This window comes from Drosophila busckii, chromosome 2R, assembly GCF_011750605.1.
Source record: "Drosophila busckii strain San Diego stock center, stock number 13000-0081.31 chromosome 2R, ASM1175060v1, whole genome shotgun sequence".
NCBI lineage: Eukaryota > Metazoa > Arthropoda > Insecta > Diptera > Drosophilidae > Drosophila > Drosophila busckii.
The window spans coordinates 13,045,935-13,072,228 of record NC_046605.1 but is presented as its reverse complement, the minus strand read 5'-3'; the positions used below and the strand labels follow the sequence as shown (position 1 = coordinate 13,072,228).

Genomic DNA, 26,294 nt, shown 5'->3' with positions numbered 1-26,294 from the left:
CCTCTGACAGTGGCTTGGCTTCTCGTTTAACTCGACTATGTTTGCATTGAATGGCCATTGCGTAATGCTCTGCACACCAAAGAGCCTGTGGGCAGGCAGACTCTAAACGAGCCGGTTTAAGCTGTCAAATTGTTGCATTGATTACACAAAAAGAAAAGCAGCTCAAGATGTCCTTTCAAATAATAAATTCATTTCACTTTTCACTCTAGAAATGTAAATTGAAAAAAAATCACAATAAATTTGAAATGCATATCAAAAACGTTAGAGGCTTTAAATTTATACATTTTATTCATAGTTTTTATTTGAATATTAATTAAAAAGCAATATAAAATCAGGCCCGATTAAATTTTATTTAGGGGCTTTTAAAATATTCGCAACTTAATAGTTATTTAACTTTAATATCTGCATTTACTTTTATTTTTCGAATGTTACATAGATAAATATTTTTTCTAACTACTATTTAAACAAATATTAAACCAACTATTATATAAGAACTAATTATCGTATGAATTAAAGCAATGCAAACGATAGTTACTCCATTTGTATATCTATAAAAAAGCTCAGCTTGCAAATGTATAACAACAACGCTTTTCGCGCAGTGCATAAATTGTTTATTATGCATTCAAAGGACGATGCCACACCATAGCGAAGCAACCAAATCAGCTAAAAAATAAAGTCTGCAATCAAGTTGTAGTTGCTTGTAACTATGTCGACGTCTTCTTGGCTTGGCTTGGCTTGGTTTGGGTTGGGTATTTGTAAGCCAGATTGCAACAGCAATAACCACTGCTTGTGGTCATAAATAACCGTTAATATCTGCCTGGTGCTAACTCTGTATGTGTTCGTACATATGTATGAAGATGATCCGTATAGCAGATGCTGTTTTAAACACAGCTTTGTCGTATTGTCCGAACGACCTTGGCTCGAATGGCGTTCGCCAGTTCACCAAAAAGCCACCAAAACGAAACAAAAGCAACAAGTATGATCAAAATTAAACGCAGGCTTTCGGCTGAGATTGGATTTCGCATTTGCGTTTTACTAAATTTACCACTTAATGCCAGTTGAAATCTCAGGTGATGGCCGAAATCACCTGTGGTGCGATGGCTCTCCAGTTTTTCAACTACTTCGGCACTTGAAGCTCTTACAACTTTCAATTGTGGCTGAGTAATTAATGCTGCGTTTAATTGCAGCGGCGCACTGACAATATGTCGCTCCTAATTGGCTGCACCTTGCCCCCAAGGCGATGATGCAACTCGTAAGCCGCTGCTCAACGCTGCAACGGGGCGGGTAATCAATTTTTCGGCGCTGCAATCGGCGGTAATTTCATTTACGCTCAATGTGGGTCAACTGCAAGAGTGGTAACAATCATATTGTATTAGCGTGAACACTTCAGACTTCAGACAATCTGGTTGGTCAGGTGCAGCTTGCTTACGACTTGAAGATGCCGTTTATGATGATGATGATGTTGCTGTTGCTGGAGCTGGCGCTGAAGCTTGTTGCATGCACACGTAACGAATTGGAGCAACGACAGTAAGTGCGCCTTGTGGCCGACAGGCAATGAGAAAGCAATAAACTGTTTTAAAGCTCAATATGACAAATAACAACAACTAAACAATGACGCGGCAAAGCGCTGAAGAGTGCGCGAATGAGATGCAGAGTGCGACCTAGTTGTTGTCTTGCCGAGATTATAGCTCATTACAGGCCTAATTGAAGGTTAACTTGTGTTTTCTTTTCATTCGCTGCGGCTTATATCATGTCTAACATTTATAGGGCACACACCAAATTTGTTGCTTTAAATGGTAAACTAATTGGGAAAGGGTGCCGCTAAGTAGCTTTTAATTTATTACATAACTTGCTGAAAGCGCGTGCCTTTAACATAAGTTGCAAGCAGAACTAAGCTTTCAATTTTACTGTTCAAGATTTTTAATGGAAGCCTTATAGAAAGCATTATTGTATAATATATCATGCAGGCAAAGCACCTTAAGTTCAGAAGAGCAGCGCATATGCCACTTTGTATTTTGTATATTTCTTAACATTTAATTTCGTATCTCTTGTAATTAGAATTTCTTTGTTTTTTAAATCAAACTCCCGCTCTTTCCAAACCTTTTCGTTTAACAACAATCAAACTCAATTAGCGTCATATCTTCATTAGCATTGTGCACAATTTGCTGTTGGCCAAATGCATAAGGCGGCCAACCAGTTCCGCCACACATATGCTAAGCGCTCTGGCAAGCGATGCATAACCTAAATAAACGTCGAGATCAATGCAAAGATGCAGTAAATTATGCAACCGCAGGCCAGCCAGGGACTTCAACTACCCAGTTACACGTCAGCGAAAGGTGTTTACGGCGCCTGCAGCGCCTGTCCTCAAAGCCCAAAACCAAAACGAAAATGAAAAATTAAAGGTAAAAATAAAATTCCAAAACAAAATATCAAAAGCAGCCAAACGAGTGGCAGTTGCAGTCAAAGTTGTCGTTGTTGTTGTCAATCTTCAAGCACGTTGCAGGAATTTCAATTTCAGTTTTTATTCGGTTTTCAGTTTGGGTTTTTGTCTTCAATTCAATTGGAAACCAAACCAACCCAAGTGTGTGCATATGCACACCAATTGGGTCTGGTCTTTTAAGCCAGGCTTGTAAGCTTGTCAGTCTTTTAAGCCAGTTACGCATTGCTTATTGTTGCTGACGTTGCACATTCTTCATTATTTTATTTAGCTGCGCTTCCATTTGCATACCCTTACCAGCAAGGAGAGATTTGACTTCTGGAGTTAACTGGGCCGAATAAGTAGACTAAGTAATATTAGCAAACCTTTCTGACAGCCATGAATAGAACAGAATTTAAAGCTAGCATAAAATTTCATACTATTTTGTTAATCCAATCTTTATTGTTGGTTTATCTTTATGAGAAAAGCTTAGGTTAAAATGCACTTAATAAGTTTGGCTTTGACAAAGACATTAAGGTTATTAGACTCGACTACTTTGTATGGGGGCTAGCCTATAAAAGTTTACAAGCGTTTTGAAGTAAAACAATATTATGGCTTATATAGCTACTAATAATGACCGCATCATAGGTTTCATTGGCGTCCCATCGTGAGGGTCATTTGTTTGCTGTTTTTTTTTTTGTTTGTTTGTTTTGTTTGCTTTGTTTGTTTGCATAAATGCCACATTTGGCGAATTGCAGGCAACACTCGTAACGGTGCTAATTGTTTGTCGCTCAAGTTCAGTTCAGTTGAGTTCACTTAATCAGGTCATCTGCAATACACGCACGCTCGTTGAGGATACTTAAGCCAAATTATTGGAGCAACGCCCACAGCTTTAGTGTTGACCTTGCCTAGGGGGGCTTGTTCAATCGTTATTAACAGCAATTTAAAACAAAGCTGTGAGCCAATGCACGTTCATTACATTCTAGCCTGTGGGCTACACTAAAAATACACTGACAAAAATCTGTACAATACAAACTGTTCAATTTTACTTTAATTTCCATTGTTTTTGTCACAAATGTCGCGATTATTTGCAAACTGTTATGATTTTATAATTTTTATGACCATCATCCCACTCACTGTCATCCTACTTGAGTTCCATTGAAAGCAGCCAAATACACTTGACGCTTCAAGTCCAAAAGCCAAGAAATATTTGAAGATTGCGCTTGTTATTATTTTCATTGTTGTTGCTTTTGCTGTTGTTGTTGTTGTATTACCTTGGGAAAATCCGTGCAGTCATCGTGCAGCACCAAGCTCAATCCATCAGTCAGCGCCAGCAGAGCGCTGAGAGCGGCTCTCACTGCCACTTCACTCTCACTCTCTATGAAGCCAGCTTTTCGCTTTCAGTGACGTCGGCAGCGACGCTGGCTTCAAAAGTTGCGTGCATTTTGCACATTGTGACGAGGGCGACAAGCGAACGCTTTCAGCCGCAACTAAGGCTGAAGCTGCGACGCTGGCAGCGACTGCGGCATCGACGGCGACAGCGACTGAGAGCTTTGCTTCCATGACAGATCAACAGACCAAAGCAGTGTGGTCGCTACCGACGTCGCATCGCTGCCAGCGTTGGTATTGTTTTTGCTTTGGTTTGTTTTGTTTTTGTTGTTTTATTTTTTTACTTTGGCCAAATTGTTGCTGTTTTTTGCTGCGCCGCTGTGGACGACGCTGGCGTTTCTTTCGGCGCTTCTCATTCAAAATATAAATAGATGTGCATGTAGGGAAATGCGAATAGTGTTCATAGAAGACCTCAGCGGAGGCACAGCTTACACTTTTATTTTGTCGCGCTGTTGGTGGTCCAGGGATTCCAAGCATGAGATCCCTCAGTCTGTTGGTTAGTGTTGCGAGCAAGTGCATGAAGAAATTAAAAATTAAAACTGTGTATACTGCAAAATTATCCTGTGCAAAATGTGACTGTGTTAAAAAGTGAAACAAAATGCAAAAATTGCACAAGTGCTTACTAAAAGAAATAAAGTGTATTTTGAATTAAAATTATATAAAAAAATCTGTTTATCTAATAAATTACAAATGCCCGCTTACAGCTACTCAGCGCCAGCTGCGCGCTAATCCTTAGCATAGCTTACGCACATCCGCCAGAGGGTGTGTGGAAGAAGAAATTAACCTGGAAAGAGGATTGGGTGCCAGTCTTCAAAACGGTTAAAAAAGAGGCATGGGAAACGAAGTGGAAGAAGGTGTCGGTGCCCATCTGGAAGGAAGTGCAAGTGCCCATCTGGAAAGAGGAAAAAGTGCCCGACTGGAAAATTATAAAGAAGCCAAAAATTGAGGAACGCGAAGTACCCGCCTGGAAAGATGTTAAAGTTGCTGAGTGGAAAAAAATAACGAAGCCCATTTGGGTGCCCGTTAAAGTGGAAGTGTGGAAAGAAGTTAAGGTGCCAGTTTGGAAGGAAATCCAAGTGCCTTTCTGGAAGGAAATTCAAGTACCAGATTGGAAAGAAGTGCAAGTCGCTGACTGGAAACAAATGTTCGAGCCACAATGGGTAAGTTAATACAATGGAAGCCTAGGAACAATATTAAGAAAATCATTTGATTTCTTTAGGTGAAAATGGGCATTCCTGGTGAAAAGTTCTTGGGCAAAGATCATGAGGGCTGGGAGTATACAAGTCACGATCTCTGGCGCAAGAAGCTGGTCTGGAAGCCTGTATGGAAAAAGATCTGGCGCACCGAAAAGAAACAGATCTGGCGCACAGAGAAGAAACAGGAATGGCGCACCGAAAAGGTGCAAGAATGGCGCACAGACAAGGTCAAGGACTACAAGCTGGACAAGAAACTGGAATGGAAAGATGAATGGATACAGGTAATGAGGCTTGAAGGCTTGAAATCTTTTAATGCCAAAAAACCATAATGTAATATTAATGATGTGAACAGGTGTGGAAGAATTCGAAGAAACAAATCTGGATCAAGGAGAAACGCGAAACATGGATAGAGGAGAAGATTCAAATCTGGCGCACCGAAAAGAAACAGGTCTGGGCCACAGAGAAGAAGCAGGCCTGGAAGGATGAATGGCAATCGGTGCAGGTGCCCGTATGGAAAGAGATTAAGGTCAAGGAATGGCAAAAGGTGTGGAAGCCCGTGTGGGAAAAGGTATGGGTGCCCATCAGTCACGGCCACCATGGCTGGGATTAAGCTGAACAATATTGGGGCTAGCCACAAATTCGCAAAACGCTGCGACAGCACTGATAAATGATAAACAAAAACAAATAACAAACTGCCCCAGCAGCAGCAGCTTGGCCAACACGCTACTCGAAATGTTTGCAACAAATTGTTAAGTTTTAAACTCATTCCATTTTTCCATATTTTTCCGACTCTTTCACACACTTTCATACTCCAAACAGTATCTTTATCTATATATCTACATCTTAAGTGTACAAATTAGTCAACTTATGCGTTTGTCTGTAAGTTATAAACAAAGTTATATTCATCTTTTCATATGCTATGAAAGCAAATTTATGGAATTGGCCTTTTTTGGGTTTTTTTTGCCATTGAAATTCAAACTTCAGTGAAGAATGAACAACAACAACAACAACCACTGCGAAAATTTTAATTGTACATTAAAAGTTTTGTAAATACTTATAATACGTATGTAATAACATAAACTACTATTGTACAAAATTTCATAAAAAAAAGAAACAATAAAAAAGAATTATAAAAAAAAAGTTATAGTTTTAATTTAAAACTTAGTTGAAGGCTTAGCATTAGCCTTTAACTAACTGCGATTATGTAAGCGCCGCCTATCCCTAGCTGCCATTAGCCGTCCATGATGTGGCAGTGGCAACTCATAAAGCTGCAAGGCAGCATGACATGCGGAAGTCTCTGTTAGATAAGCGCAATAAACAAAATAACAGAAAACCCAAGACGGCAACATCTTTTGGTTTTTTATTTGATATACACGATTGTGTTGCATCTTCTGCTTTAAAGCGTAGGCCAAGTGCCAACAGCCAACAGCCAACGGGCAACGGGCAACGGGCAACGAGCAATGAGCAACAGCCAAAGCCAATGCAGCTGAACTTGCAGCAAATGCAATTCGATTGCCGCAACAAGTTGTATACATAGATACAGCCAGCCAGCAGTCAAATCTCAAGGAAGCATCTATGCCACAATTGGTGGCAACAATAACGCTTGACTTCCTGCTCAAGTTGAAGTTGAATACTGATGCGGCTTAGGGTTAAGGGGGCCAGCAGCTCATGTTGCAGCATGCAGCAAGCACAAGTCCAAGTCACTCGGTCGCCGCTTTTGCAACATGTTTACTTTTAATTGACTCTACATCGCCGCATTGCCATCTCTCTCTCACTCTCTCACCAACAACAGTCTGACGCTCTTTGTGTCTGTGTGCCAAAAAGCGTTTGTTAACATCTTGCCGCTGTCGCCTTGCCCCCACACCGCAGCAACAGCTGCTTAGTTGTGTATCTAGTTAGCAAGCCAACGGCAACAGCAACAGCAACAGCAGCCGAGGAAGCAACTTTGTGGCAGTTGCATTTGCCCAAAACTGGACCCCCAGACAGAGGCAGCAGCCGCAACTGTGACGATTAGGTAACTAACTGTAACTGTTACAAACAAAATGGCAAGACAGACAAACCAAAAAGTTCGAGTTCAAGTAAACGGTTAAGGGGAGCACCAAGTCTTTTCCTAATAGCGCTGACTCAGTTAAAGGCAGCAACAACATTGATGATTGCCATAAATTGTGGCGGGAGGAAATTAGTAAACAATAAAACTAAATATAACATAATATTTAGAGGTATTTAATTAAACATAATTTAAACTAGTTTACGAATATATCAGCTAACATTTAGTATGTGTAACACTTAACTTAAAATACAAGGAAATGAATCAGAGGTAAATCGTGGATTTTTTCAAAATGATTTTATAAATTTAAAGCTACAGATTATTAAGCTAAAATACAAGGAAGTGAACATAGCAGCTTTTAAACAATTAAACATAATGTTGTCAATGTGTTTCTATAAATTATAATAAAAACATTGAATTATTTACAAATATTTTTCAGTTCACACAAAGGACTGAAAGCAATAATAAATCTTCTTCAAGACTTATCGTACTAATTTCAGGCATTCAACACAAATATAGTTTTAATGAAATCACATCAATTATGAATACATAAAGCCGCTGTTGGCACCTTAAATGACATCAATGACCCTTTTGTAAGCCAAACAAGAGACAAGGCCCCTTTAAATGCTATCACTGCTATCAAGATCAAACTACAATGACAAATGCCAAAGAGACATACAAATCAATTTCCATAACTCAGCGCGCACAAGAGACGGCAACGTCAGCGTGACGAAAAGTTGCATTATAAGTGGCGTTGCATTATGAAAAACGCTTGAAAAACGCAACATTTTCAAACGAAAATTCGTGGGCTTTTCCGTTTTTGTTTTATGGCTTTGTTTTAATTGATTGTCATTGCTGTTGCTGCTGCTGTCGTTGTTGTTGCCACAGCAGTTGCTGCCTTGCACGTAATCAACCTGTTTATTGTTCGAGCATTAATTGGAGTGTAGCTGCTGCTGCGCGTAATGTAATCGGCCATCTATCATTAGCATCGCTAGAGCACACGCGGCGTATGCGTAATAATCGCTTCTGGATGCGCATTCAATCGGCCCACAGCCTCACGCCCTTTTATGTAATGCGCAAGCGCGAGCGCGAGCGCGCGCAAGTGTCATGCGAAATTCAAAATTTAACTACAACAACCATAACTATAACAATAACAACATTAATGATAAACAAAGTAAAAGCACCGCAAGACAACATCAAGAGGCAGCGGCAGCATTTTACGCATTTTGAGCTGAAGAAGCACAAGTGAAGCAAGACGCAGTCTCAGCGCTTGTTGTTGCTGTTATAATTGTTGCACCAGACGCGCACACATACACACACACAGACACAAATAAATTGCTTAAGCAAGTTACAAAGAAAACAAAACAAAAGCTTAGCCGAAACACTCAAAGCATAAATTGAAAAAATGGTAATAAAAATAAATTATATACAACAAAAGCAACAGAAACAACAACAGCCACAACAACAATGTTTAATTTTGAGCGCGAATTGTTTGTATTGAAATAAATCTTTTGCTTACACACTCGGCGAAATATTTATTTATAATATTTATTAATAAGCCGCTCAGGTTCAAGTTAAAACCAACAACAATAAACATGCAGCTGAGGCAGCTGCAACGCTTGAGGTGTGTGCCCAAGCGTAAAATGCGCCACATACAGCAGAGGTTGTTGCACGCCTCTTAAGCTGCCACAGATGCTGCAACTGCACAACTGAGTTGTTGCCTTGATCCGTGCCGTGTGTTGACAGCAATCATAACTGGGTCAATGCATGCAAAACGCATGCGTGGCAAGTTATCTGTGTCTGCAGCATTGTGGCAACCACCAAGTGTGCCCTAGTTAACTCAAGCTAATTTGCAATGAGCCTAGCGGCAAGGTCGTCGCTACGCCTGCTGCGCGGTGGCAATCAGTTGACAGACAAAATTCAACGAAAAAAGTCCATGACATAACTGGTAGATGTGGCAACATGGCAACCGTTATGATTATAAATAATGTCTTTGAAATTTGCAAGCATATTTAACTAATGCCAACAAACTTTGTGAACAAAATAATTCTAAAAAAAAAGTTCACTTTTACTAATTTTATAATTTTTGAGAAAAAGTTTCCGCACTGCCCCAAAGCAAACAAAAGACTCAGGCCACAAACTTGCTTGGTCATGTGTACCCAGCAACAAATAGCCAGACAGCAGCTGTGCAGATTCTCTTAAAAACTCAAATGTTTAACCAATTAAGCACGTCACCTGCAACAACAATAACAATAACGACAATAAACCAAATTGGGCCAGCTGCTGTTGCCGCTGCTGCTGTTAATGCTCTTGCTGTTGTTGTTGGCTCTTTTTTCGTAGCGATTGTCATTTCCATTCATTATATGCAAATTGAATTCGTTGTCAATCATTGTTAGTGTTACATTTGTGTTTTTGTTGCTGGCCTATATATAAACTCATACATATCGTATGTAATGCTTTGCATACGCAGCAGTCTCTTGAGAGAGCGAGAGAGTGAGAGGCTGGGTGGGGGCTTTGAATTTATTACAGCGCTTTAACGCAATTGCAGTTTATGACTTCCTCAAGCTGCATTATTATTGAGCAGTTAGCCGTCTCCAGCCAGCTAACTGATACGCTAAATGGCTAATATCGTATGTGACGCCAGCTTTGTCATGCTCCCTAGCCAGCTGACCCGCGGCGCCCCCACCCAACAGTCGACATTGTTGTCAGTGTTGTCGTTTCAACGTTTCACTGCATTTGGCTCTCTTCAATATTTGCATGTTGTAATTTCTGTGTGTACTATGTTTTGCTGTCGTTATGCGGCATGCCACATGCTAGACCGCTGCAGACACAATGTGCAATTGTTTGCCATACGCCGCGTTGTACGGGCTGAGTGTGTGTGTGTGTGTGTAATTGTTTTGCGAATTTAAACTGTCAGCCGCATAATTTTAAGTGCTTTTTTAGCTACGAGGTGTTTTTTTCACAGCATCGTTAAATGAAGCTTAATGATATATAAATGGGCGGCACCACGGACTCACGTTGGCTAAGTACGCAACGCTGCAACGTTTTGTCTGCCCGCAGAGCGTTGACAAATTAATTTCGCAATAGGCCATTATTACAAACATTGGCTACCGTGCTTGTGCTTATGCAAAATGCCGCTGACCGTAAACTGTTTGCACATGCACGCACTTTGATAAATACATATATTTAAATGGTAACTGAGGGTGGCCTATTGGCAATTGGCGTGGGTGTAAAGCTGCATTATTTGAGCTCATTAATATTCTAATTAAATATTGTCGATTGATTAATTAAATGCCAATAACCTGACCGAGCAATGTCTGCAATTGAAAGTTGCACGTCGTAAAATTATTTTTTAATTGAAGTCGTCTTTTGCATTTTTAACATAAGCTCAACTTGACACACTTCAAATCGATTCAAACTGCTTGCAAATATTAAATATAGTGCACGTCACAAATGAATTTATTATTATTAACTGCTTGTATTTAAGCAAATTAAACACAATAATTACCGACAAGCTTGGGACTCATATATTTAATAAAACAAGTTGACGCTTTCAAGAAAGTTTCCTTCTTAATTTGCATATTTTGTTTATTTATTTATCAATCAACATATTCTATGCAACCAGAATGACCCCAAAGGCGAGGACGGATGCTGTGCTTGGTCTTTTATAAGAAAAAAATCCCAAACAGCCAGAGATAATTGATAATGCGGAATTGAAGCTGCGCGCTCCACCTGCTGAGCGGAATTTAAAATCAAGCACTTGGAGCGAGCTGCAAAAAATGGCTTACCTAAATATTGACTTCTCTTAAAGCGGATGCTGTCCTTGGTACTCTTCTTAATAAGGACCAATGTTATTTTGCCGTTAAATTCAAAAATCGCAAACAGCCAGAGATAATTGTCAATGCGGAATTGAAGCTACGCGCTCCAGCAGCTCAAGTTGAGATAAGGACATTATAATCAAACACTTGGAACGGGCTGTAAAGAATGACTTACCTAAATAATGGATATATATATGGACATATATAGTATAACTATAATTCTGTTATCAAATATGCTGCAGTTTCTACAACGCAGTACAGTATTTTTAAAATATTTTTGTTTTATATTTACTGAGTTTTTGAATGTTAGCTCCCAAAAGTATGCAGTACTTTTATACGAGAAGCGTAGCCTAACAAAAGCTGACAGCTACACGAATAAGCTTACCGTCTTAATGTAAATTAATGTAAATTCCCCAAAGTTTCAGCTCTGTTTAAGTCAAGCTCACATATTAGCACGCTCATGCTTTACATATGTTAAAAGACTCACACATAATCAGACGAGCAACGCAGATGCACAAAATCCATCATAATACTTAGGATGATAAATAAATAATTAAATCAGAATAAAATTATTTTCATTGGCAATTAGTGCGAAGGTAAATATAGTTCTTAAGCTGTTATCTGCAAGATTAATTGCTAGAGTATTTTTATGGTTTTGTAATTTGTTTACGTATGCTATACTGTACATAAATAAATAAATAAATAAATAGTTAAAATTAAGATATTTCAGTCTTCATAATGGTCATTAGCATGCAATTTGCTCTGCTTGTCCCATGCATTGGGATCTGGAGCGTTTGGCAAGGGTACATATTCCTTAATAACAGTTGGCGTCCAGACTTTCTTCCACACGGGCTCATAGATGCGCTTGGCACGCCAATACTTGACCCAGCGCGCACTCCAAGTGGTTCTATTTGTCCAAAAGCCATCCAGCTGTGGATCTGTGGTGTCTGTATGCCGCACGCTGGAAGGCAAAACGTGAGTTGAAGATTGAATGTAAAAGTTGAGTGAAAGTGAGCATAGGCTGCTTACATTGTGGTGGTTTTGCCAGCCAAACTGTACTCGATGCTCAAGGATAACAGCAGCAGCATGAAGGGCACTGCCAGCAGATAGCAGCAGCAGCTCCTGGTCTGCATGCTCTGGGCGCTCTGAGTTGTGGCAGCTTTCATATTTCGCAATCGACTGAGAAAGCATTAGACAGTGCTGCTGAATTTTAAAGTTTTGTGGCGCCGCCAAATTGTCATTCAACTCACACGCGCTTCAAATGAATTGCAAATTCGTGCAATTTACACGATCAAAGCGTGAAAATTGTTATAAATAACGTAGGCGTTATATAATAAGCATTAACACACACAATTGTTGTTGTTTTCATATATCTTCTTTTTTTTTGTATTTTAAAATAGATGTATGTAAGTTATGTGTAGTTGATAGCGCGCTTAAAGTAAACATTTTGATAGTGAACATAAATTTTCGTTGCCGCTTGTATTGTCTATAACATGCAACATATAGTATTTGTATACATAAAAAATTATTTATATTAGAACTTAGACTAAGTCTAGAGCTGTTTTAACAGTATAACATAGGTATAGCATTAGTTTAGTTTAAGCAATTTTAAAGCCTATAATTTCCTGTTCGAGTATGCGTTAGAAATATGTTTTTGATTCTTTGTTGCAAAAGTAAAGTGCATAAATTTGTTGTATTGTTATGTTTTAAGGCGTTGCATTTGTTCGTTGTAAAACTAGTTAAAACTAAAAAATTAATATGGCACTATTGTACAAAAAACTATAAATTAAATGTCCACTTAAACTTAATACAATAGACAAATTATGAGCAAGAAAATTATTATTGTTTAATCAATTACAGCACAGAGACGCAACAAAATTGTATAAGCTGTTTAAATTTTAGTAGTTCTATGTCATCTGCTCTGCCAGCTAAATTGTTTCGTTTCTGTTTTTGTTCTTTGTCAGTCTTTAGAAATACCATTCATTTTGAAATCGTTACAATTTGTTCGTTAATTTTTGGTTTGTTGGTTTTTGCGGGAATGTCGATTGCTGCGTGAATAATTTTTGGTTGCTAAAATCTAATACAGTTAACACTAAACTAATTGTTTGAGTACATTAGATTCGAGAGAGTGTGTGTGTGTGTGTGTGTGTCTCACTCAAAGGACATGAGATTGGCGGGCAGTGGCTTGGGCACGCGTGTGGAGGCCAACTTGCAAATGGCATTGGTCCAGAGATGCGTCATCTGCGGACTGTCCGTGCGAAACTTGTAGACGGTGCCCAATTGACGGTGGTATAGCTCAAAGGTATTCTTATGCTTGGGATTGTCGCTGACCTGGGCATACCAGCCCTCCAGCGGACACACTTTGCAGGGCTCGCGCTTGAAGTCGCCGCGCTCGCTGCCCTTGAACGACTTGGGCGGAAAGTAGACCAGCGAGTTGGCCCAGATTTGCAGCCAATAGCGCTGCCAGCTGGCCACAGCCGGTTTGCGTCCCTCCTTCTGCACGGTCTTGCGACGCACACAGCCCTGCATGGCTGCTGCGGCCTCCGGCGACATGAGATCACAATCGCTGCCACCGAAGTCGCACATGATGCCCTCGGCGCTTTCGAGCGAGGTCAAGTCAGCGCTGGAGAGCGCATCGCTGTGCTCCAGCACAGAGTCGTCGAGCAGATGGTGACGCGGCTGTTGACCTGGCTCGTGATCCAGGTGCAAATGATGCGCCTGTCCATCGTAATTGTGCGGCGCAATTTTGCCAAAGATGCTGCAAGATAAATACAAATTTTAGTTCAAGCTACAGACAGTGAAAAATAGCATTAAGGCAAACACAAGCAGCCAGAAGAGAGGGCGTCATGCAGGCAAGCATTAAAAATGTTTAAACAAAAAGTATTTTTATATATTGTAGGCAACTCAAACAAAATATGACAGTGTGTGTGTGTATGTGTGTGTGCGTGTGCGTGTGGGCAGGCAACAATAAGTGTGAGTGCTTGTTTTATGAGTTAATGTTCAGTGTGTGTGCTAATTTGATATAGAAGCAATTTTTTATATAATACATTTGGGCCAAAAGGCATTAATTGATTAATTTTTGTAGCTTTGGGAGTGGGTATAGATGGGGCAGCAGGGGTAGGCACACACACTCACCGGCGGCATCTGCAGCGCTTATTGGATATGGTGCCAATGCCAATGCCCGGCGCGATCATCACAATGCAGCACTGACAACGCTGTGCAAAATTGCGTGGCAAGCTGCTGCTGCGAAATCTACGGCACAACAGCGAACAACGACAACAACAACAACAACAAGAATTACAAAAACAAGCAAGCAATAAGCATAAACAATTAGATGACAACATGTACATATAGAAAAATTGCATAGAGTTAAAAAGTTCACAAAGTTTTATGGGTATTATTGATCCCATTCCAATTTTGGCGCAGTGAGAGAGTTTTGAGTGTTTTTTTGTGTTATGCAGAAAAAAGAACGAAATCGAAATGGAAATCGTATTGAATTGAAAGAAATGGGACAAGACACCAGAAAGTGTGTTAGAGACAATGCCATGATCTGAGCGCTGAGTAAGCAGACCAACTTACTTGGTGCCCAAGCTGCGGCACTTGCGATGTCCAGGTATGAACTTGGTGCCGCTGGCCATGCGCATCGAACCAATGGTCTTGGCGGGCGAGAGATTCAAACAGCCCAGCGCAGGCGTAACAGCTTCCACATTGAACGATTCCTTAGAGCTGCAGCTTGAAGAGCTGGGACCAGACGGCGAGGCGGGCTCTAGACTTAGCGAGCGTCTAAAAAGGCACAACATTAATATAAAATAGAAAATGCACAATATTTTGGCATTACTTGTACTGATCTTCCTCGAATATATTCTGCAGCTCCTCTATATAGCGTATTGAGGTTAGATATTTTTGCGTAGACTCATGCGGCTGCAGCTGCTGATAGTCCGACTGCTGATAGTTGGATATAACGCGTAATATGTTGTTCATTTTATTGCGTCGCTGCTCTGGCTCCAGTCCGCCCTTGTGTGGATGTGCCAGATCAATGTAAATCAGATCGGTCAAAAATAAACCCAAATAGGGTATGCAAGGCAAGCGCAGACTCTCCAGATAGGAGCGCAGGTTCGCCCAATTGCTCTGATCGCTGAATATGTCGCTTAGGCGATCAAAGGACTGACGATCCTTCTTCGAAAGGCATGCCCAGGTTTTCTTCAAGCGATAAATGCTGGCGCTTTGCATGGCCGATATAATTGCGAACAACGAATGCAAATTGTTAAGCTCGTGCAGCTTTTTGGCAACCTGCATAATTAAAATAAATTAATTTCAATGCTACAATGAATCATATGCTATTTACTTTGATGAAGTGCGTCATAATCTCTGCACGCTGCTTGGGCTGCTCGGCATTCAGTATCTCCTGCACAGTCCAGAAGCTGGTGTGATTGAATCGCTTGGTAAATGCCACAATATTGGGCGTCACCACATGCTTGTCCTTCTTGGTCCAGGCGCAGCTGCTTAGCTCATCGGGTTGTATCAAAGCAAAGACAGGAAAGTCGAGTAAAGTGATTTGATTGGCCAAGACATCGGCGGGCACACGCAACGCACTCAAGATGACTGCATCCAGCTGCTTAATGGAGCCATGCGCCGGCAAACTTTGCGTCTTATTTGGCGGCGCAGCGGTTGTACTACAAATATAAATCACAATTAAGTGCTGAACAATGAAGTGACAGAGTTTGTGGAGCTTACGCTATGCTGTAGTAACAACCAGGCGAGTCTGGCGACGAGGAGAAGCTAGTGAGGCAGCCAATGGAATTTTTGCGTCGCGTGCTTTTAATGTTCAATGTTTTGCTCACTGGCTGCTGAGCCGCTTGCGTGGCCTCATCCTTCTGCGCTTTATCCAAACCGGAGCGCAGACAGGCCAAGGTATGCGCATTGCCAGCATTGCTGCGTTGCTTGGACTGGCGTGGCGATGCGCATGGACTGTGCGACTGATAGCAGGCGTCTGTAGCAGTGGGCGTGGCTGCGGCATATTGCCCATTATAGCCAGCATAGTTGCTGGCAACGGCGGGTTTTCTGCTCAACTGTAAATGTAGCAAAAATTAAAGTTAAGTGTAAAATTTAATATTCAATAGTTTACCTCAGAGTAGCGCAGATTATCCGTGGACAGGTCACGTGAGATTTCCGAGTAGCGCATCATGGCAGCTGGCGAAATTTTGCTTCTAACCAATTAGCCAATAATCTGCAAATGTTTATAAACAATAGTTGTAGCGTTAACATATGTATTTGCACATATAGCTAGATATATATATATAGTATATATAGCCTGCTGTTGGGTTTTTCTCTTTCATGCGCTAGGCAGACTTTTTTTTTTGTTGACTGAACTGAAAGCCACAATGCAGAACAACAACAACAAGCCAGCATAAAAAATTGTTTAGTAAATTTAAAAAAATAAAAACGGCAACTAAAAGCTGCAGCCACAGCGGCGTCGACGTGTGGCACGCTTCGCTGCTCAATTTCATATGTGTGTGTGTGGCAGGGACTGGGGCTGTGGCAGTGGCAGTTGCAGCGTGAGTCACGTTAGCAGACCTGGATCTCGACTTTTACGGCTGTGGCAGTCAGTGCCGCTTACTAGCAACAAGCGCTATTTGTTAAACTGTTGATTGCCTTTTGTTGTTTTTTCGGGGGTGTCCAATGCACAATGCACACACACACACACATATATACAAATGTGCAGTCGTGGTCTAGCTAATGCTAATGACATGCAACAAAGTTTTAGGGAAAAAAAAACGAAAAGTCAGTCAACAAAAGTTCAACGAACTTTCCCTATGCATATTGAACAAGTAAACTCTATCGAATTTATAATCTCAATATATATAGCAAGCTAAGTAAACAGCTGTGAATAATTAAGATTATGACAAGCAAGCAAAACCCTCGGGAAATTCTTAGCATAAATACTAGAGGGAATATATTTTAATATACAGCCACACAGCAACTAAAAATACACACAAATATGCTATTGTATATTTTGATATACATAAAGTATGTACATGCCGCACATATTTTCTTTTTAAATGTCTATCAGACGCGACCCCGTCTAATTAATTTCAATTAAGTTATAATCATTGCCTAAAAAGCAACACCAAATGTGTTAGAGCGCACTCGACTTGCAAATACACTTTGCATTAGAAGCAATTTACGTTTCACTTGCACTGCTTAAGTTCAATTCAATCAATTAAATTTCAGCTTCGAGCTTCTTCTCACACATTTCTGAGCTAACAAAGTGTATACAAATTGATCAAATGCAATCATGCTTAGCTATATGCTGTATATATAGCCGTCGTCTCGCGCAGCCAAAATGTCGAAACATGAAATCATTTTAATTTTTGAGCAACAATTTTTTTTCGACTATCGAGTCATGTGGCTAAACCCTAAGCGAATTGCTTGAGGGCGATAAGCGGGTTGAGTTTAAAGTATAGAAAAGATTTGAGTTTGGCTTATCAGCGAAATGTATTAGCATTTGAAAACAAAGTGCACAAAAGAATTTTGAATTTCGAAATAAATAAACATGTTTGCAAAACACGCAGTTCAAGGTTTTCGGCATAGCAAAAAGAAAATATCTAATCATGCTTGAAGACAATTATTTATTTATTGAAAGCACAACATTTTTATAGAAATTACCGTAGCTATTGATTTAAATTTCATTTTATTTTGCTCCCATATGTCTGAGCAATTTCAGATATGCGCCCGATCGCTCGATCTATAGTTCAACTAAGAAAACACACTCGTCTATAGCTAAATGAATTATATTCCAGACTGCCTCAAGTTTTCAACAAAATGGACTTTTATTGACTATTTGAACTATTCACGAGCACATATTTAGCTGTGTATATATATATATATCTATCTATCTATATAGATATAGTGCTGTACATATATTTTACATTGTTTGGATTTTGAGGTTTTGCGAACAAATTTATGTGGATATCAAATGCAATTAAGTCAAATTAGCCAACAACATGTGGCAGCTACTGTATATAGTATATACTGTAGGTAAATTTTATTTACATTTACAGATTTCCCACGTTCAACACTTAGTGTCTGTTTTTGCGTCTTTTATAATTATTATTCTCAGTATGTTGTTGTGCTTTAGAACTTTGATCACACTAGTAGCTGCTACAAATTTGTATAATAACAAATTGATTGTTGTTTGTGGTCAGAGCAGTCAGCAACTGGCAACTGTGGAGGCGTCGCTTTTACTCGTATGTATTTGTTTATGGTCTTAACGCCCACCATGTGACGACGCCCTACTAACAACAATAACACACACACACACACACACACACACACACACACACACACACATAGGCTGTATAGCTCCAATAAATATGTTTATTGTTTTTACATAAATTTTCGTGCAAAAGTAAAAACAAACAAAAACCAGCTGCAAAAATGCTTGCGGAAATCGAGAAAATTGTTGCGACTACCGCATGTTTATCAGACTGCAGCTGTATTTAAATAAAATAAAATACAACTACACATACTATATCTATAGCTACATATGTATATGTATGTTGGAGCAGCAATTTGTGTGTTGGCGTCGATTAATAAATTCTTAAGCCTTCTGGAATTTCGCCTTCTTGTCTCGACTCGTGACTTTACTCTATAGCAGCCGACCCTCAATAAAGTTCTTTACAAGCGCTTTCTTTCATTAAATATAAACGCATTTATTTTCCAACATTTTTTGTAATATTTTTCTTCTTTTTTTTTTGTAGTTTGCGCCGTGTAAAAATTGTATACGACGGGGCAAGGTCAGCTGGTGTCGCCAGCGTTGACAGCCAAGTTCAATAACCGCCACAGATTTGTTTTTATAATGGCAAAATGCTCCGTTAAAAGCTAAATCTTTATATATAAATCTTTATATATACTATACGTACATAAATTAACCTTCGCCCCGCCAGCAATGCGATTGTGAAAACTGCATATATGTAAAATACATATAATTTATAAATTGAAATTAGCGTAAAATCAAGGATGTTTAGCATTAGCATTTAGTTATATATTTGTTTTTTAAATTTAAATTTTCAATATGTGCATATTTATGATTTCCTTTTGCTTGAAAAATCTTTTCAAAATCTATATTTCCTTTATAGAGCACAGCTGTTGTATTTTAAATATGATTTACGCTCTATTTGTTTTTTTCATTGAGAATTTTGAATTCGCAGCTTTGTAGTTTCGCATACTTATCAGCATTTAATCGCAGGCAATTTTAAATGTAAATGCAAGTCAAGTGCATTTAAACACATGAGAATAAATACAAATCTATATGTATGTGTGACGCCTAAGCTGCATTATCAACATGTGTGTGTGTGTGTGTGTGTGTGTGTGTGTGCGTGTGTCTGTTTATTCTAGGCACTTGTAATCAGAGTCGCTGCGAAATAAGAGAAACTAAAAGTAGGCAAGCGAGCAGCAAAACTGCAGTTAAAACAATGCTACTGTCTAGCACAACAACAAAAAGAACAGCAACAACAGCAATGTAAGAAGGAAGGCCAAGCAATACAACTAATAAGCTTGGCTTCTCTTTTTCTTTTTGCTGACGCGCTTTGTTTTTGTTGTTTGCTCTCGTTCTGACTGATCCGCGCAGAGCCTCAAAGTGGGTCAGGTAAACGCAGCTAGAAATACATATACATACATACATATGTATTTGTGTGCATGTATTTGTTTGTGATGTCCACAAGTAGTTTTTGAGTGCCCTGTACTATTTGCTTGGGAGCCTTGAAACGAATGCGCTAAAAACATCTGGTGTATGTGCGTTGCCTCTCTACCCCTCCCTCTTGTCCGCACTGTGCCGTTCATGCTGCTTGCGCATCCTGTTTAGCAAGTATTGTAACTGAGAAAAAACTACAACAGCTGGAAAACATTTTCAGCAACAAAGTGAAACTCAAATTTTACAAGGGGCGTTGCTATGGGCCGCCACTCTATGCGTTAGTATGTGTGTGTTTGTATGTGCGTGTGTTTCTATCTCTTTTTTTGTGTGTTGTGCATATTTGCGCTAGGTCTTAAGTCTAAGGCCTGATAACACGTTTAGCTTATCAATTTTTGTCTTAGCGCACAGGAAGTCAAAACACTAATTAGACACTTTCTGGCATTTTTATTGATTTCTTGTTGCTGCGATGAATCACTTTTACTTATTTTACCGGCTATATACATATAGCAAAACACACCCCTTACAAATCAATAGAGCTCTAACCGTGTCGTTAACGCTTTACGCATGCAAAGTGAGGGCGGCCAATAAGGTTCGCTTCCTTTCCCTCTGCGGCTCCGCCGCCCCCGCCGCCATCTACGCGCGCCTGACAGTTTCGTAATCGTCAAGTACGCACCATTTAAGCAAAAATAAATAGAAACCAAAATAAATTGCACTTGATAGAAACGCGCGACAGACCAGGCAGCAGCAGCTCATTTTATTTAGCATTGCACATCACATACATTTATTTTTAGTTCGCCCCTAAACTTACCTAAAAAACTACAACAACAACGCCAAGCATTTTAACTCGCACTAATTTCCCGTACTGTGGTTTTTTATTATTAATTTTCACTTAGATTTTCGTTTTTCCGCACGCTCAACAAAAAATACAACCGCACGCTTTGAATTGTTATTTGCATTTGTTTTTGTTTGTTGTTTTTTGCTTCACAAAAATTTAGTTAGCTACTGCTACAGAGATTCAATAAGTGCGAGCGAGATACAAACAGCACAATAACTTAGAGAGTATTATCTGCAATGATATTGTGCGAGCAGTTCGACTGCAATAAGTACAAGCGAGAAAAAGCGAAGTTCGTTCGAGCGATGCAAAAGGTATGGTATCATCCAGTATAACATTGATATTTATCGAAATTGTCTATCGTTGCGAGAAAATTCAAATAAAACTGGACTAATATTCCAAAGGTATTACTGCCCATGGTCGCCATTTAATAAATGATACCATTTCCTTTTTTTTTGGTTAGTTTAGGTTTATTTTGTATGCATATTGTATAATTTGTGTTATTATGGTTATCATACAATACAATAAATAAATTTTATTATGCAATTTATACACAAGTTATGCATTTTCCATTCGATTGTAATTTGTATTTCAGATAACAGCTGTACGTGTGTTTTAATGGAAAATGTCATATTATATATATTTATATATATATATATATATATTCAAACTCAACATTTTGCATAATTATTGTAGCAAAGTTCGTTTCCAATTGTTGTTGTGGAAAACAATAAAAAATACATATATATGTATGTATAATGAATGTGTTTTGTTCAACATGCTTAGCAGTTGTCCGATTTTCATCGTAATTATTACTCTTTATTATTGTATGTATGTATATAATATAATTTCTTCTGCATTTTAAAACTTCTGAGTTTTTCTTGTTTACGTTTTTTTCATCATCATTAATATATATATGTTTGTTATTATTTACAGCAGTTACAATAAAATGTTACGTTATGTTAGATAGTTTTTCTTTTTTTGGGACGCTTGGAACATTTACTATTTCGCTTCAATAATTTGCCACTAGTTAATAAATAAATTTCTCTTTTAGTTTTGTTATTCGTTTTTCATTTCATTTCATTATTTGTACAATAGACGCGTGTATTTGTGTACGTGTGTGTTTATCAGTCGTTTTTCATTTAGTTTACATGAATGTGCATTGGAAATTATTGTTTAAGTTATACTTGTAAATAATTCTTCGCTTCGCTCTATAGAATTCTTTTGTTTTTTCTTTCCATCTACTAAGGATCATAGTCACACATGTATATAGCATATATATATTTATATAGATGTATATGTTTGTTGGTTACCAGAATTGTTAGACTAAATTGACACAGATAATTTAAGATCACAAAGCGTAGTACAATAAAATTTAGTAAATCAAAAGGAATACCATAAGTATAAAGTTAAATTTTGAATTTAGTTTTTGTTTTTGTGGGTTTGTTTATGTTACAATAATTACACGAATAGTTACATACATACATGTTTGCATGTTAATAATTCTTTAATTATATTTTTAGGTTTTTCTTTGTTGCTCCAATGCAGACTTCAAAACAGTACATATGTATGTATAAATGACTACTTTATAAACTGATGCAGATAGCTGACATCAATAAATTCAAATATGATAAAATGTTTTAATTACAATAAAAAAAAACTGGTTTAATATAATACCATAAATAAGTACACATTTTAGATTGTATGTGAATAGAGTCTGTCGTCCATGCTTAACAAGGATAGTGTATAATAATAATAAACAAAAAAATATACATAGTCTTGTTGGAAAAAAATGATACCAAGAAGTATATCTTTTTACTCGTTCAAATCTACTAACATATATACACTTAATAAAATCATTTTTAAAGCAAAGTTTCAAATTTTGTATTATGTGTTTGCCGTCATACTCGTCTGCTGCTGTCAATCAGGAACTCAACTCGCTGGCTACAGCTGATTGACAGGCCACGCTAGGATGCGCTTATATCCGTGGGCGGCGCTTTGACAGGCGAAATATAAATGTGGGCTGCCAACACTTACATCATAGCGATACGATTATGATACGATACGATTACGATTGCATATATATGTATATATATATTTATATAGGTTGGGGCTTACAGTTATGCGGGCCAGGAAGATTATAGAGAAAGAGAGACAGATTTGTTTCATTTTTGTTACGTTCTTCTGTTTGATTAGCCGCCTGCAGCCGCGGAATTAAATTCCATGGACTCTTGTTAGGAATACGAATACATAATTCTCTATACATGCATTATATGTATGTGTGTGTGTGTGTCTCAGTGTGTGTTTGTCTGCTTGTGTATGCGTTTGTGTACGTTGGCTGACAATATGTATGCAGTATCAGTTCAGCTTTACCAAAATCTTCCAAATTATGTGAGAGATTGATAGATTGGAAGAGCTTTACTTCTTGCTCTTGCGCTTCTGCTTCTCCTCAGCGGCGGCGGCAGCAGCAGCTGCTGCGTTGGCTGCGGCATTCAACAGATTCATGTTCGGCTTAACCGTGCCCTTCTTTTGCGTTGCAGGCTGCTGTGGCGTAGCCTGAGTGATGTTGTTGTTGCTGCCAGCAGCTGTGGTGGCGACACCGTTGGTTGTAGCTGCAGCTGCAGCGCCAGTGGCCGGCGTAGCGGGTGTTTCATCCAAGAAGAGCGGATTCTTTACCTCCATTTCACCAGTGGGCGCCAAGCCAGGACATTCGTAGACAGTATAGTCACCCTCCTCGTTATCGTCATCGCTTTCCACATCCGACAGACCGCAGCTGCCATCGGTCGCCTGACAGTTCTCCATGGCAATAATCTGCTGCTTCTGGTGCTGATAGTGATACATTTGGGCGCTCTGCGCCAGCTTGCGATCGCACGAGGGTGACACATCCTTGTTGGGCCCGGTTACGCCATAAGCGGGGTAGTCTACGTCAGCAGCGGCTTTGTGTCGATTGTGGAACCTTTAAACATTAGAAATATCCAACATGAAGTTAAATTTATTTATAGCGCGCAACAACAATGATAAAAAAAAACAACTAGGCGTATGCTTTATATTCGTAATGCTTACCAAGAAACTCCCAGCGCCAACAGGCCCACTGTTATAGCCGCACTCACGCCCGCTACCAATGCCACAATATACACGCCCATTTCGCTATTCATGCCCAGATGCTGACGCAGCACAAATTGCTCACTGGTCTCGCCTACATGACCCTGCAATTCAGACTGCGGCAACTTGCTCTGCTTGGTAAGCTTATCGATCAAAGCGTTCAGCTGATTGGGAGCGTCCTTAGTTTGCGGCAGATTCACACCGGCAACAGCTGCAGCGGCAGCAGATTGCGGCTTAATGCGATGGAAGTTGGCATTGCCCGTATCCAGCAGCTTGGGTGGCTCCACAGGCACTGGCGCAGGCACTGCTGTGGCCAGCTTGCTTTTGGATGTAACCACCTCGGGCGCTGCATCTGGTGCCGGCGCATATTCTTCATAGTCGTCCAAGGCACGCGAGTCCAGTTCGCCCGACGGCTCTGGTAGATTCTCATAGAAGCGCGCATCATTGGGATTCACTGCAAAGGGTATGCGATCACGCAGCACGCTGTTGGGTTGCATTGTCTCATAGTTGGGCAGCGGCAGTTGCATGGGCATGGGCGGTGGGCGCACATCTGGCACAACGTCCAAGGGACCGCCATAGCTAGCTTCCGCCTCTGCATTATCATACTGATCATACTGCTGATTCTCATTGTTGTTAATGTTATTGTTGTTGTCGTAATCCTCTGCTGCCTCCGCCGCTGCCAGACGCGCTTGCTGCTGACGCTGGCGGTAACGCTCGCGTTCGAGCAGTTCACGCTGTCGGATCATCTTGAGCTTAATCAGCTCCAGCTGCTGCTCAAACTGCTGCTGCAGCCGACGACGTGCATGCTCTTCCATTAGCTGCTCATATTGCTGCGTCTCCAGCACCGTGGGTTGAATGGGACGACGACGCAAGCCTGCAACAGCAAATGGTTTTTGTTTTTGTATATTTTTTTTATTAAAAATAGCATGCAATTGATTAATTGCGTTGCTTGTTGGGTGTGTGCTATGTCTCATGCTCATTATGCTAATGCCCTGACCAAAGTACAAAAGGATTGCGTGCGTGCGTGCCTGCTCAAAAATATACAGCGCACAAAAATAGCTCAGAAGGCGCGTTAGGGCAAAGAGAGCGACTGGGAGTGAGGCAGGTAAGGAGCTGCTTATAGACAAACAAAAAGTCAATTTAATTGCCCCGGTTTAAAAATAGACCAATTACTACACTCAAACACACACACAGACACACACAAATACACGAACTCAAATACATAGGCACACGCACACAGCGTTAAAGCTATGACGTTGATTACTTTTCGTGCGGAGCTGTTGCTGCGCCCTCAAAAGTAGGCTATATAAAAAGCAAAACGTAGAAGCTAAGCGCAGGCTGCAATTTGAACTTTCAGTTAGTTGGACTCCCATGCCTAATGCATCGCTTTATATATAACTTTAAATTTGAGCATTCTTATTAATTCATAGAGCAAGCCAGCCCTTACAGAAATAGCTTAATCTATAAAGTAATTATCGACAACAACTGCTTTGTCTAGGCGAGTAAAACTGTACACAGGTATACTAAGTACTTAGCAGTCGCTGCATTTAGTTTGCAGCTGTATTGGTTTCGTTTTTTAGCCGCACTAGTATGAGTAAGCGTGGGTGTTTTGGTATTTGATTCGTGAATCTCTGATACTCGATGTACACACACACATACATTCATTTGTATATATAGTACACAGTTATACACAAAACGAAGCATCAAAGGCGTTTGCGCTTCGTTTTGCGCCATTCACGAGGCGAAACTTCAAATTACATGCACACACACACACATGCATTGATATATATATATATATATATAGTGTTTGTATGAACTGTTCTATTTTTAGGCATATATACCTGGGTAAATGGACATTTCGCAAAGACAGTGACCCAATATGCTGCACACTACGACTGCAACGAAAGCGCAACGCATTTCCATACGTTTCTCTGACATTTTCGCAAATTGACTTTTTTATTATTTAATTATTATTCAATTTTATTTAATTATTATTCAATAGCACTGCAATGTGGTAAATGTCACGTATGTCTTTGTAGTTATTTTTTCTGCTTTTACAACAGAGTTGCCATATGGCCGGCTGCTGTAGGCTGCCCTTTTATCATAGACAAGAGCGGGGTACGGTGATAACAACGACGACGACAAAGTTTATTGATTTTCAGCCAAAACGGGCAGCTGGTGGTTGTTGCCCGCATGGAAATACGCGTAGGCGTGCAATATTTTTTGCAATTTCTTTCAGCTAACGGCGCAAATCACTTCAAATTTACTATCACTTTTTAACTAAGCTTAATTAACAACTGTTCAGATTGGCATGAATGTTACAACTTTCACTTTTCTGTTAAAATAACAAGATAATTGAATTGCATTTGATTTTTTGTAGTTTGAGCTTTTTATTTCAGTTTGTTGCCGCACTTCGTGTTGCTGCGTCGTTGACGTATACAGTTATACTGAATGAGCCTGCCAGCAGAGCAGCAGCAGCTAAACGAAGAAAAAAACTCAAGCTGTGACGCAAATGTTATCTCCGCCCCCGCACTGTTAAATGTTGCGGGCAGCTTTTCTAAGGCCCTAACAACAACAACAATAGAAGAAACTGCGGCCTGGCGCATGCGCCAACAATTGGTATCCTACACAAAAAGCTTGACACGTCCGCATATGTATGTCTGTATGTATCTGTGTGTAAGCAATTTTCTTTGAATAAACAAGCAATGCATTCATGAAAAAAATTGCTTTGGTAGCTAGCAGGTGGTGCCCCCAGAGTTTGGTTAGCTTTTTTGGCGAGCACGCGCGGTATACTTCTTACTT

At 39.7% G+C, this 26,294-nt stretch overlaps 3 protein-coding genes across 4 annotated transcripts; 1 reads left to right on the top strand and 2 right to left on the bottom strand.

Annotated features, from left to right (window-relative positions):
• Nucleotides 1–4,257: 4,257 nt before the first annotated feature.
• Nucleotides 4,258–5,794, top strand: LOC108595788 (golgin subfamily A member 6-like protein 2). Its single transcript, XM_017981080.1, has 4 exons — nt 4,258–4,301; nt 4,510–4,965; nt 5,025–5,282; nt 5,354–5,794. Exons 1-4 carry the CDS (start codon nt 4,281–4,283, stop codon nt 5,609–5,611), a joined length of 993 nt encoding a protein of 330 aa, XP_017836569.1. The 5' UTR covers nt 4,258–4,280; the 3' UTR covers nt 5,612–5,794.
• Nucleotides 5,795–12,245: 6,451 nt separating this feature from the next.
• On the bottom strand, nt 12,246–20,518 carry LOC108597292 (ras-specific guanine nucleotide-releasing factor RalGPS1). Of its 2 annotated transcripts, XM_017983769.2 has the most exons (8): nt 20,367–20,518; nt 15,992–16,093; nt 15,601–15,935; nt 15,212–15,539; nt 14,705–15,156; nt 14,446–14,649; nt 14,002–14,118; nt 12,246–13,624 (listed from the first exon to the last, which is right to left on the bottom strand). In XM_017983769.2, the coding sequence occupies exons 2-8, from the start codon at nt 16,049–16,051 to the stop codon at nt 13,018–13,020; spliced, it is 2,103 nt and encodes a 700-aa protein (XP_017839258.1). In that variant the 5' UTR covers nt 16,052–16,093; nt 20,367–20,518; the 3' UTR covers nt 12,246–13,017. The 2 variants fall into 2 exon arrangements, with proteins under 2 accessions (XP_017839258.1, XP_017839259.1); XM_017983770.2 differs by lacking the exon at nt 14,002–14,118 and having other exon boundaries at nt 12,247–13,624; nt 20,367–20,517.
• A 1,320-nt stretch (nt 20,519–21,838) lies between these two features.
• Nucleotides 21,839–25,432, bottom strand: LOC108595244 (protein cab-1). The gene is made up of 3 exons (XM_017980443.1): nt 25,334–25,432; nt 23,454–24,366; nt 21,839–23,346 (listed from the first exon to the last, which is right to left on the bottom strand). The coding sequence occupies exons 1-3, from the start codon at nt 25,428–25,430 to the stop codon at nt 22,809–22,811; spliced, it is 1,548 nt and encodes a 515-aa protein (XP_017835932.1). The 5' UTR covers nt 25,431–25,432; the 3' UTR covers nt 21,839–22,808.
• Between the last annotated feature and the right edge of the window lie 862 nt (nt 25,433–26,294).